The sequence below is a fragment of the Myotis brandtii genome, unplaced genomic scaffold (genome assembly GCF_000412655.1).
Source record: "Myotis brandtii unplaced genomic scaffold, ASM41265v1 scaffold1423, whole genome shotgun sequence".
NCBI classification, from domain to species: Eukaryota; Metazoa; Chordata; class Mammalia; order Chiroptera; family Vespertilionidae; genus Myotis; species Myotis brandtii.
In genome coordinates this window covers 1,298,707-1,312,727 of record NW_005355087.1, presented here as the reverse complement: position 1 = coordinate 1,312,727, position 14,021 = coordinate 1,298,707, and the positions used below count along the sequence as shown (strand labels likewise).

Sequence of the window (14,021 nt, the reverse complement as noted above, 5' to 3'; positions counted from 1 at the left end):
ATGGGTGTCATATATGTCCTCTTTGGTGCTTTTCTACTACAGTTCCTTTGCCCATTTTACCTTGGATGTTGTCTTTTCTGACTGACTTATAGGAGTCTTTATTGGTTTGGATTATTAAGTGTGCTGCAAATATCTATTTTCAGTTTGTGGTTTATCTTTTTATTCTCTTTATGGGATCTTTTAATGAATACAGTTTCTGAATTTTAATGTAGCTGGATTTATCCATCTTTTCCTTTGTGCCTTTTTTCATATTTTGTTTCAGAAATTGTGAATCCTCCGGTGGTAGGCAGGATAATGGCCCTGAAGGATTTGTTTAATGTAAAGGCCTGTGGATTTGTTGTGTTACATGGCAAAGGGGAATTAAGATTGCTAACCAACTGACCCTAAAATAGGGAGACTATCTTGCATTAGCTAGGTGAGCCTAATTTAATCACCGGGGTCTTTAAAGCAAAGGGGGTTCAGGGGGAGATTACAGCAGAATGGGTTGAAAGTTTTGGGAACTTTCAGAGAGATGGAACATAGCTGCCTTCAGAGATGGAGAAAGGGGGTCACGAATATGGGTCGCCTCTGGAAGCTGGAAAAGAAAATGGCTTCCCTCAGAGCCTCCAGGAAGGAAGACGGCCCTGTCAACACCCTGATGGCAGCCCAGTGAGACCCATGTTGGGCTCCTAACCTACAGAACAGTAAGTGTGTGCTGTTTGAAGCCACTCAGTATGTGGCCATGTGTTACCGCCACAAAAGACAAGGAATTCACCAATGTACCCTATTTTAGCTTATTAAAGGACAACTGATTCTTCCATTGAACCAGGGGTCCTCAAACTACGGCCCGTGGGCCACATGCAAATACAAATATTGTATTTGTTCCCGTTTTGTTTTTTTACTTCAAAATAAGATATGTGCAGTGTGCATAGGAATTTGTTCATAGTTTTTTTTTAAACTATAGTCCGGCCCTCCAACGGTCTGAGGGACAGTGAACTGGCCCCCTGTTTAAAAAGTTTGAGGACACCTGCATTGAACCCACATCAGCTCTTCTGTCCTTCCACCCACTCATGTTCCCTGTGTGTCCAGTTCAGAAGCTCTTAGCTTGGACTGTGCATGAGCATCGCATAGGCAGCGTTTAAAAATACTGGTGCCAAAACAAAAACACCTTGATGTCTGGGCTCCACACCAGACCAAATAATCACAATTTCTGCAAGTAGAAACCAGTTGTTAGTATTTTGCAATGCCATCCCATCCCTTCATCTATCCTTTTTTTTTGGAGGGGTGGGGGGAAGAGGTTGGTGAATCTAGTTTAAGGTAACTTGCAGACTTGAATAAACTTCCCCCTAAATGATATGTTTTCTTAAAGCTCCCCAGGCAATTCTAATGCAGCCAGGGTTGAGACCCACCAGACTAGATCCAGTGTAATCTCCCTTTACTGGGGCAGCCCTTCAACTACAGCCACTCACCTACCCACCCTGACCTTCCTGCTCGGGTTCTGCACTACCCACGTGGATGCTCTGGTGTCAGGTGGAAAGAATACCCGCCACCCCTCCAGCCCAGGAGGGCTGCAGGGCAGCGGCAACATCCGATTCCTGCTTTACGTCTCCCTACTGTGCTCTGCAGTGGATCAGTGAACACTAAAATATCATTTCACCTCGTCAACTGATCCGATTCCTGCTGTACGTCTCCCTTCTGTGCTCTGCAGTGGATCAGTGAACACTAAAACATCATTTCACTTCGTCAGCCAGGTAGAGTTAAATTATACGTAAGGACAGCCTCGTGTTTAGGAAAGCAAATAAATGTTAACTCGGTTCAGTGACAATATTGAGATGGATTAGAAAACTGGATTTGGACACAGGCTTCATAACCAGCAGGTCACCCAGGCCAACAGATAATGAAAGCTACCAGTATACACACAAGAGACCTTCAATGGGAGAAAACAAGTATTTCCTCATGAGGAAAAAGCGAGGGTGAACAATTACTCGTTTTTCTTAGGTCAATTATCCAATAATTCTGGCATACGTTTCCCATGTTAGAAAATTTAATCATGGATCACTTTAACTTCTTTTAAGCTTTTAGATACTTGCTTAATCCTGTTCAATATTCTTCACATAACTTCTCAAACACCTCTCCGAGAATTCCCAATGTTGTTCTCTGTGTTATGAACTTAAACAGGCTGATGTGTGTGAGAGCAGCAACAACAACAACGTTGCTTGGTCTTAGAGTCTCCACTGAGATAAAAGGAACAGAAGCACCTTTGGAATTTTCCAGGGGAATCTGTGGTGCCCTTGAGGAAGGAGAGACAGAAACCCAGTCCCTGAAGACTAACGTAAGACCCCTTCACACTCCTAAGGCCACACCTTCTGTTTCTACAGAGTGGACAGGAATTATGGGCAACATTGATCTGTTACTGTTGGCCTGAATAAACTGTAGCCTTCTGGGGGGTTCAGAGACCTTTCTAGAAAATAAGTCAATTAAAAAAACTCAACCAACCTAGTGAACTGATGGCTCTGCTACTGCGAACTACTCTGCGTGGATCCTTTATGTAACACAAAGCAGGCTGCAAGCCCACGTGACCTTTACAGGTTCAATATTTACAGCGGTCATTTTTTACTCCCAGAGTTATGAAGTCTTTCTAAAGACATCCAGTGAACTTTATTTCACTTTGTTTGTTTTTCCATTTCAGCAAACATCAGCATTTCCCCTTCCTACTGCCATTGCCGAATTTAATATAAATATATTCTGAGATGGCTTCTGAAGAGCAAGGCCAGAGTAGCTGTGGGAAATAAGAGAAACCCTGTTATGAGGGAAACAGGGGAGGAAATAAATCCCTACAGTGCTCTGGTCCCTATAGAGCAAGGGATCAGCGACACAAAACATTTTTCTTAAATGTCCTGTATACGTATAAAAAGTGTGTGTGTGTGTGTGTGTGTGTGTGTGTGTGTGCACGCACATGTGAGACCACACTGTGGTCTATACATTTTCTAACTTCAGAAAAAATATTTTTTTCTTTCTTTTCAAATCATGTTCCAGGTAAGACAGTCTCATTACTACTAGATAAGAGATTCCTCCCCAACCCCTGCTTTTTACAGTGGAGGATAAACATATTTATTGCCAAAACATTTCAAAACACTCCAAAACATTTAGTTTCTTAAAGAATAGGGAAGTATCTGACAACAGCTGAAAAACTACACTCCATTTAAAACAGATGAGCAGAATCCCCAACAGTGGGACACACTGTATATCTAAGTAACATCTCCACCCTTGTCAACTCACTTACCTGGGTGATTATTAATACTGTTTCTCATCCTGCCCTTTCTGTGTATGTGTAACATCATATTTGAAAGCAAAACAATTCAAGGATGGGAAAACAAAGCTTTCCATGTGTATGCAACAACAAAGCTGAACACCCATCCCTCTGGGCAGGTTGATCTAATCTGGGTAGAATATACAACCAGTAACTGTCTCTGAATCTGCTGGTGGGGAACAATGTTGGAAATTCTCAGAGAGGCTTTTGAGAAGTTATGTGAACAGAACTCTGTTGTGTATCCTTGACAAGAAAAGACTGCAGACCTTAGTCTGGGGTGCATCATATGATTACTTCCCAATTTCCCCTAACCACCTTACACCAGCAAAGCTGGTCCCCTCTGCACCCTGGTTAATGACACCCAAAACAGACTCTAGGGGAAAAACAGAACGCGCAGAGGCAACAATATTTTCATATCCTTCCAATTCTGACTCTTGCACAACTTCAGAGCTGTGAAAACGGTTAGGTGGGTGTGGTGCAAACACATACAAATTACCGTCAGGTACTCATTTCCTCCCCATTTCTCCCCCGTCCATTCCCAAAATGTAGGTACTTGGATTCAATAAAAATAAGGGGACAGTAAAGAATGAAAGAGAGCAGGCTAATTATTGCACTGCTGGGTCAAACTGCTGCCCTTGGATACTGTAATTTGCACAATGGCCATTTAATTGCTCTGCGCCTGTGTTTCTTCATGGATAAAAACAGGGATTAGAAAGGTTGTATGCAAAAAAGACTACTCCAGAAATGTTTTAGATAGTATGTTACTGTCTCTCTCGACTGCAAAGGAAGCTTGGGAGGAATAGAAAGAGAGGTTTTTGCATGATATAAGTCAACTAGCAAGAAACACAATTAAGGACTTGTATGCATGCATATTAGCATAACCAATGGACACAGACACTGGGGGCTTGCCTGGGGTGGGAATGGCTGGGGTGGGGCAGTCAACTGGGGAAAAAGGAGACATATGTAAAACTTTAGACGATAAAAAAATTATAAAAAAGAAACAATTAGAGACCATCTACTTACCGATAATAACAGTGTTGTCATCAGCAATTAGCAACTTGCTGTGGACATAGATGAGCTCAGTGACTAGGTTTCCTTCAAGCTCTGCATGTGTTCTAAGACCACAGAATGATATATAATTTATCCACTGATTGCCAACTGAAAGTTTAAAAAGAAATTACTACAATTAATATAGCCAAGCTCAATTAAGGCACATTACATTTTATCAAAGCAAATATACTACTTAAATAGACTGTTAAGAATAGATGGTGTAATGTGTGTGTGAATGTGTGCATGTAATTTCAGAACTCGCTCAGGATCTATTTTTGCTATCTGGAGAATTTTACACTGTTGACTTGGTGCATATAGATTAAAAATCATACTGAAGTGCTTTCTGTATCTTCCCTTTGCTGAGGCAATCCAAAAATATATTTAAGTATGAACATTTTATTTTAATGATTTGGTGAGTAACTACTTAGTGTTGATCATTAAAACTGAGCCAGAGCGGATAACCCAAGACTCCGATGTGACATTTGCATCTATCTTGGTGGACACCTGCTACTGTTTAAATCAGATGCAAGATGAGTGCCCAAACTACCTGATGTATGCATAGTTTGTAGCATATTCAGCACAAAGAAGAAGTTAAATTTTACAGACTTTGGGTAAATAAAAATGTTGGCAATTAAATAACACTCCTCCTTCTAAATTATTACAATTAGGACATGAAAGGAATCCTGGCTACATTGGGAGACTTTCCTTCAGAGCAAGCAGAGCCAGGTTTGTACTTTAATGCATTGCCCTCTCATCATGTGAGGGCCATTCATGTGATACGAAATGCATTCCATACCAAGCTAACCCATAACCACTGTTCTGACCTGAGTGGCAGCCACAAGATTGTATGAACCCTCCCCCACAGAGCAGCTGTCTTAGATGAGCAAAGTCTGGTACTATAATAAATAAAGTGGAACCAAGCCATCACAAATTCTAATAGAAAGAGATGTAAATCTTTTTTTTGTAAGAATCTAAAGCACTTTAATAGAACCAATGGAGTTCATATTCCATTTACTGAAGTTTCCACATATTACTAATGTTTTCTATTTTACTGCTGATGTTATTCAGTGTTTCTATTACATATGGGTATCTTGGAGAGAAGTTCTTTCACAGGTTGTATACAGAGATTCCTCCACTTGCAGATAACCCTCCCCCCACCTCTATGGGTGATCTTGCAGCTGTGTTTGCCAGGAGTTGATGTGCTGGTGTTCCAGTACATCGTGTGTGGGAGATGCATTTCCAAACAGTTTCATGTGAAGGAGATTTTTGCAAATAAATTTTTCTCCATTTGTTACTGTCCTATTGGAAAGATGTTCTGTACAAAGCACGGCCTCCTCCTTGAACCAGAGAGAGGAGCATCTCCTCTTTGAAGCCCTTCATGCCCATAAAATTCCTGGAAAATCTTTCTAATATAATGCCAAATATATTCTTTTACGAACATTTATTTAATCCTCCATTTTGCCTACTGTTGCAGAGGTATTACGCAGCTTTGTATCCCTAATCCTTGCATAGTACTAACGAAGTTGAATAAACGGGTGAGGAGATGAATGGGTAAACAGGTGGCAGCTAGTATTTCATCTTTTGGTTTCTCTGTATCATCTACTTTCCTGCAGTTGGCTCATGATCTAGAATCTAAAATTATAAGACATAAAGCAGCTTTTTAAAAGAATCATGGAGCAAATCCTGTGCCAAAATAACCATTTTTGCAGTAAGTTCCCATAAAATATCCACATTGAGCAATAAAGTAGACCAATGCTTCTCAGTGTGTAGAAAGACCACCTGTGGGGGGTCCAGTAAAAGCAGAATCCTGGGACCCTCCCCAGAGGTTCTGATTCAATAGAAATATATAATTCAAGTGTCCTAGGGGATCTCATTCCTTGCAGGACACTGCCATAGAGACTTGGCCTTTATAGATTGAAGATTAGTGTACACACTCAGAAAACAATACAGTGTGACCATGGGAGATGCATTCTAGGGGTGTGAGTCTGCTCAATATGAGGAAGCCCATTAGTATAATACACAATACTGATCAATCCAGGGAGAAGAATCTATGATTATCTCAACAGATGCTGAAAAGTTTTTGACACAATTCAGCACCCACTTTTTTCATTAATGAAAAACCATGAAAAAAATAGAAAATACCAAATACTTTATTAACATGCTTCAAAATATATAACATGGGTTATATATGTATAATATATATGTACATCTATGTATGTGTGTATATATTACCTTGGAGGTATTAGCCAATGCATTTAGACAAAAGAAATCACATAAGAAGTAAAACCACCTCCCATTTATAGATAATATAATTGTATTCTTGGAGAATCAATGATAAAACTCTCTCAAACAATAAAAGAATAAGCATGCTAGAATATAAATTAAAATGTAGCTCCACACACACAAACAATAACCAGTCAGAGGATATAATCATAGATAAAACCTCACAACAAAGGAGATAGAACACTTAAAGATAAACTTAGCAATCAATGTGTAAAATTTTTATGAAGAAAAAATTTGCACACTATTGAAAGACAATAGTCTACTCTTGAACAAATGAAAAGGCATCCCTTGTTCTGGGATAAATCAATTCAATATTTAAAAAGTGCTAACTCTCTTTATATTAAATTATAAATTTAATGTAATTTCAGTAGAGATACCAACACATTTTTATGGAGCTAGAAAACCTGATAAGATAGTTTATATGAAAAAAATAAACATTCAAGGATGGTTATTAATAAAACTAGAAAAGAAAAGCTATGACAGAGCAGTAATCCTATTCAATATTAATACATCTACCAAGTCTATATAATTAACACAGTTCAGAACTGGCCCATAAATAGACAGCTGAACCTGAGAATGGAATAGAAAGTCCAGAAATAGATCCAAGTACATATGGAAATTTTGCATATGTACATAAAGGCTGCATCTCAAATGACTAGGAAATAATCTATATATATAAAAGCCTAAACAACCATCTGACTGCCTGACTGTCTGACCCTCTGACTGGTAGCTATGACGTGCACTGACCACCGTGGGGCAGACACTCAACACAGGAGCAGAAACCATAGGCATGAAAACATGGAACAGACTGATGAGACTCAGAGGGAAGGGGGGTAGGGGAAGGATGGGAAGAGATTAAATAAAGATCTTATATGCATACTAGAGGCCCTGTGCACAGATTTGTGCACCGGTGGGGTCCCTTCGCCTAGCCTGCGGGGATCGGCCGAAACCTGCTCTCCAACATCCCCTGAGGGGTCCTGGATTGCAAGAGGGTGCAGGCCAGGCTGAGGGACCCTGCCAGTGCACGAATAAAGGACTAGTTTTTACATAAAGAACTAGAACTTTTAAATAAAGGGTGCTAGTATGATTGCATTTGTATTTGAAAAAGATAATAATTATATTTTTACCTCACACCAATCACAAAAATAAACTCCAAATTGATCAGAGATAGAAATGAAAGCATATGGAACTATCTGGATGTTTTTGCAAATAAAATTTTCCATACAAGAAGAAAGCAGAGTGAATTCCTGTATAACCATAGTATAGGGAAGGCCTGCAACTGTCCAGAGGCAACAAAATATAAGATTGATAACACTGACTCAATTTTAAAAAATACCCAAACACGAGAGAGAGACCAAGATGGCGGCATAGGTAAACACCGGAGACTGCTGCCGCAAACAACCACTTCAAAAATACAACTAAAAGACGGAACGGACATCACCCAGAACCACAGGAAGGCTGGCTGAGGAGAGACTCTTCAACTAGAAGGAAAAATAACAGCACACCGAGGCTCAGAGGAGGCGCAGTGTGGAAAATACTCAGGTGCGGAGGTGCGCGCGCAAAGCGGGCTGGTGGCTGAGAGCGCGGTTGTCGTTTTCGGTCAGGGGGGAGTCTCAGACTCTGAGCTCCAGATACGGGCGAATCGCTGGGGACTCGGACCCAAACGGGAGAAGCGGGAGTGTCTGGCATCAGTTGGAAGGCAGCTTTCTCTCCGAGGTTTGCAGCGGTTCCTGGGGTTCTGAGAAGCAGAGCCTCTGGGAACGGGACTGAGAGGGGCTATAACCGCTCCCTCCGCCCGCCCTGTTGAGCCCGCCCCGCCCAAGCCCTGCGCAGAGCCATTTGCCGGATCGCCTCAGGCAAAGGCTAGATTAGCACCTCCCCAGAGGACAGAAGTTTTCCGCGGCAGACACAGCTGATTCACACAGCCAGTCGGCCTGGTGGTCAAATCCCTCTAGTATTAACTACAACAATCAAGGCTCAACTAGAACAAGACTGCGCACAAAGACCACTAGGGGGTGCACCAAGAAAGCATAAAAAATGCGGAGACAAAAAAACATGACAGAAATGGAGGATATAGAGCTAAAAATCGCAATTTTGAGGGCTTGCAAAAATGTGCTAGAAGCTGTCAATAAACTTGAGGAGAGAGTCACGAAAACTAATGAGACCCTCGATGCTATGATAAAGAACCAACTAGAAATTAAGCATACACGGACTGAAATAAAGAATATTATACAGACACCCAATAGCAGACCAGAGGAGCGCAAGAATCAAGTCAAAGATTTGAAATGCGAAGAAGCAAAAAACACCCAACCGGAAAAGCAAAATGAAAAAAGAATCCGAAAATACGAAGATAGTGTAAGGAGCCTCTGGGACAGCTTCAAGCGTACCAACATCAGAATAATAGGGGTGCCAGAAGATGAGAGACAGCAAGATATTGAAAACCTATTTGAAGAAATAATGGCAGAAAACTTCCCCCACCTGGTGAAAGAAATGGACTTACAGGTCCAAGAAGCGCAGAGAACCCCAAACAAAAGGAATCCAAAGAGGACCACACCAAGACACATCATAATTAAAATGCCAAGAGCAAAAGACAAAGAGAGAATCTTAAAAGCAGCAAGAGAAAGAGACTCAATTACCTACAAGGGAATACCCATACGACTGTCAGCTGATTTCTCAACAGAAACTTTGCAGGCCAGAAGGGAATGGCAAGAAATATTCAAAGTGCTGAATACCAAGAACCTACAACCAAGATTACTTTATCCAGCAAAGCTATCATTCAGAATTGAAGGTCAGATAAAGAGCTTCACAGATAAGGAAAAGCTAAAGGAGTTCATCACCACTAAACCAGTATTATACGAAATGCTGAAAGGTATCCTTTAAGAGGAGGAAGAAGAAAAAGGTAAAGATACAAATTGTGAACAACAAACATGCATCTATCAACAAGTGAATCTAAGAAAGTGGTGAATAAATAATCTGATTTACAGAATGAACTGGTAATTATAATGAATCAGGGACATAGAAAGGGAATGGACTGACTATTGGCGGGGAAAAAAGGGGAATGGGAGATGCGGGAAGAAACTGGACAAAAATCGTGCACCTATGGATGAGGACAGTGGGTGGGGAGTGAGGGCGGAGGGTGGGGCGGGAACTGGGAGGAGGGGAGTTATGGGGGGGAAAAAAAGAGGAACAAATGTAACCTGAAAAATAAAGATTTAATTAAAAAAAAAATACCCAAACACGACATTTTCATGATACAAAACACCACAAGCAAAATCAACGGACAAAATGACAAAGTGGGAAAAAGTGTATGTCACAGATGAAGAGTGGAGAGCCTAACAGGAAAATAACTTAATAACTGAAGGAGAAAGATCAAAACCTTGATAGAAAAATGGGAAAAAGACATGAATAGACAATTCACACATGTGAAATTATACATTGGAAAAGATATTCACCCTCCCTTATAATAATAGAAATGAAAATTGAAACTACACTGAGAAACCATTTCTTACCCATATGACTGGCAAGAAAAAGTGGGATAGCACATTCTGTTGGTGAGACTGTTGCAGCAGGCTCTCTCATTCATTGGTGGTGAGAATGCAAACGGGCACAAACTGTTTGGAGGGAAATTTGGCAATCTCTAACAAAATTACCGATTGACCCAGAAATGTCACTCTAGAAAGTTATCCTAAATTCCAACAAGGTTATTCATCGCATAATTGTAATAAAAAACCACTGAAAACCATCGAACTGACCACACATAGGAAGGTGATTGCATTAACTGCGGAAGACCATGCTAAGGTTAAAAGCACGAAGATGTCGATGAATATGGAGTGACTTTCAGGATATATTGCTAAATGAAAAAGCAAAGTACATAAGAGAATATGAGGTATGTTATTCTTATGAAATAGATTGGGAGAATAAGAAAGTATACATGTATCTCTCCATTTGTGCAAAAAGAAACAAAGCAAGAATAATCTAGGATTTGAAAAAATTGGTTACCCATAAAGGTGGCAATAGGATGAAAGAGGTGGTTGGAGAAGAAAAAGCAAGTATAGGGAAGTGACACATCTAAGTTTGCTTTTTTAAATTTATGACTGTTTGAAGTATATTGCACATACTCAAAAAAGTAAAGATACAGAAAAAAACCTTAAAATGGAATACAAACCAAAGCAAACAAACCAACTGTATTTCAAATTAATAACGTAATCCAAGCAAATTTTGAACACTAACTTTTGAGTATACGTATATCCTTAGGCTAAAGACAAAAAAAACTATAAACAAAACATTAAATTCTAGTGGGTAGATGTATTTCTCATACTAGCATGGGCTAGCAATTAAGAAACTATTCTCTGTGCATTCTGGGGCTGAGGAAATGGGTACATATACTGTAGGTAATGGGAGCCAGGCTTCTCACTATAAAAGAAAGGAATCCTTTGCTAGGGGATTAGAATTGGAGGTATCAGTATGGAGATATGGAGATAGATAGATAGATAGATAGATAGATAGATAGATAGATAGATAGATAGATCATTGATAGATCATTGGTAGATAGATGATAGATGATTGACAGAATACAAAGGGCCTAAAGCAGTGATAACCCAGTAGCAATGATCATATCTAGCACCCAGATTTTAGTTTCTAAATTCTATTTTCCACTGAAAGAACCCAGGTTCCTTGGAGAAATGACTGATTACAGGACTAGTTCTAGGAGTGCCAGTAAAAACAAACAAACAAACAAAACAATACAAAACAAAGGCTGAAGGTGACCTGTCAAAAGCCTCTTAAAGGCCAAACATGTGTGATCTGAGCATCAAAAATTATGATCTATTGAATAAGGTAAGAATCCATAAATTCATACCAATATAAATACAAGAATGAATACATAAATGTCAAAGAAGGGAAAGCTCTCATTTTAGTAGAATTGTAACTAAGAAATTTAGAAAAAAGTAATAAATATAGAAGACATAAAGGAATTTGAAATTAGCATTTAGCAACTACCATAGTAATAATAATAATTGAATCATAGTAATAATTGATTCAGAAAAGACTCAATCCATGCTAAAAACATTATTGAATGTCTGATGAAAAGCAGGATATCTACATAGTCTCAAAGTATTTTCCCACAAAATACTTATTAGTTACAAAGGGAAATACAGTGATTTTATGTGGAGAAACCTGGCAGATACCACCTTCACTCAGTGGTCGAAGTTAATACAACTGGTAATGGGCAAAGCAACATTGTGTTCCTCCTGGTACTGCCCACGGGGAACAACATCACTTCTGCAATATCCCTGCTGAAAAGGCATAACCTGAATCTAATCATGAGGAAACAATAAATATACCCCCATTGGAGGCTACTCTACAAATTAACTAGTCTATATCCTTTAAAACTATCAGGAGACATATGTACTACTATTTGTAATACTTTAAACAACAAAATAAAATTAAAAAAACAAAACAAACTATCGAGATCATAAAAGTCTCCCACCTTCCAAAAAGAAAAAAAAAAAGATTGAGGGATTATTTCAGGTTAAAGAAAAATAAAAATACATGGCAACCAAATGCAACACATGATCGTTGATTGAATCCTGGGTCAGAATAAAGCATCCCCACCCCCCTTTTGCTGTAAAGGACATCAGTAAGACAGCTGGCAGAATTTCAATAATGCCTACAGTAAGATAATAGTATGACATCAATGTTAATTTCATTGGTTTTGATAATTGACTTATAGCTGCTTTAAAAATGTCCTGCTTTTTTGTTGTTGTTTGTTTGTGTGTTTTTTTTTTCAGAAACACACACTTATGTATTTAGGGGTAAATGGGTATCATGGCTGCAACTTATTCCTACATGGTCCAGGAGAAAAATACTCACCTACCTATTAAGAAAGAATGATGAAGCAAAAAGGTAATATGTTACCATTTGGGAAATCAGAATAAAAGATATATAGCAGTTCTAGAAACTGGAAGCCTAAAATTACTTAAAAATATTTTTTTAAAGATGAGTGATACTGACTAGCTGTTAGCAGCCTGAAGGTTAAAGGCGTAATAATTTGTAATTTTCGAAGGCACGGATTGGTGCCGTCCCAAGCGAGGCTGGAGAGTATCAGTAACACAATTCCCTGGAGAGCCTCACGCCCACACAGTCCAGCCTACATCCTTGACTATGAAATATTCTTATGAAGTGATAGAGACTTAACTTGCTTATGAACAATGCCTTCAAGAAGAACGCTAACGGTTAGTTCCAGTAACAGGACCTAAAAGATAAGGGTTCCTCATTCAGAAAGTGAACATTTTGGGTGATTTCAAGTGTGGCCTGACATATGCAGTGGGGCGCCCATCTAGCAAGAAAAAGCAAGTTGAGAAACTATTTCAGCTGGTATTTCATTCTGTGAAGAAAACTAGATACAAAGTTGGCGGTGTTCACCTGTGCTGTGAGGATATACTGAGGAAACATGTGCCTTTTAAAGAAGATGAGAGAATGCCAGGAATGTATGCAAGCATGACTGCGAAGCAATAGATGAAAACATATCAGGGAGGTTTCCAAGTTAAATAGGTATTTGGGAATCTCGAGGTTTATACAGACCCCTGGGACATATCTGTTATGAACATTGGTACATATACACCTTGAAAGATGAGGAAGTCAATACAATAGGCTCTCGATGTTTGTAAGGAAATTCTATAAAAGGACTTCAATAGTTGTTACAGGCTTTTGTTACTTCAAAACTTGTAGCACTTGGTATCTGTACATTTCTAATCCTGATTGAATGCCTCCAGACCTTGTTAAATTATACTAAATTGAATGCTAAAATGTCACAATTCACAACAAGTATAAAAATGATAAAGAAATGCTTTAAATTAAACACTAAATCCCTGGAGATTGGCGTATTAGATAATTATACACTAATAGCTGCTGGTTTTCTTTTCAGGAATTTTAACATATTCACAGCGGCAGTTTTGTTATTTTTAAAGAACTGAAACAGTAGACAGCTATAGTTCTCTATCCAATTAGAGATCAGATGGTTCATGTATTTAAAACCCACTATGCATTTACAAAAACAAAGCCACAATAGAACATTGTACCTCAAAAAGGGGCATTATGTAATTAATCTGTTCTTCCCTGTTTAGAGTATGAACATTCCCCCCACTGAGATATCTGATTTTGACTTGTTCCCAGGGTACTTGGAAATCTTTTCATAAGAGGGCTTAACACTGAAATTACTTTTCTGTTAAAATCCAATTTTTCCCCCGAATAGGCAAAGGCAGGAAAAGGGTCCAGAGCCAAGGGAATGCTTTATAATAAGCTTGGGCCATTTTTATGGTTGAGAAACTAAACAAGCTTGTTCTGATTTTTTATTCCCTTACTAGAGGCCCAGTGCACAAAAATTTGTGCACTGGTGGGG

At 39.2% G+C, this 14,021-nt stretch overlaps 1 protein-coding gene across 4 annotated transcripts in view; it reads right to left on the bottom strand.

The window, feature by feature from the left end:
* The window catches only part of PLD1 (phospholipase D1, phosphatidylcholine-specific), a 220,151-nt gene that overhangs the window by 16,816 nt on the left and 189,314 nt on the right, over positions 1 to 14,021 (bottom strand). For 3 of the 4 annotated variants that reach the window (XM_005860878.2, XM_005860877.2, XM_005860880.2), the window contains one exon: positions 4,313 to 4,447. In XM_005860878.2, coding sequence (XP_005860940.1) covers positions 4,313 to 4,447 — 135 coding nt within the window. Of the gene's footprint in view, positions 1 to 4,312; positions 4,448 to 5,890; positions 5,972 to 14,021 lie in introns of those variants that run through there. The other variant, XM_014535307.1, reaches the window with a different exon arrangement.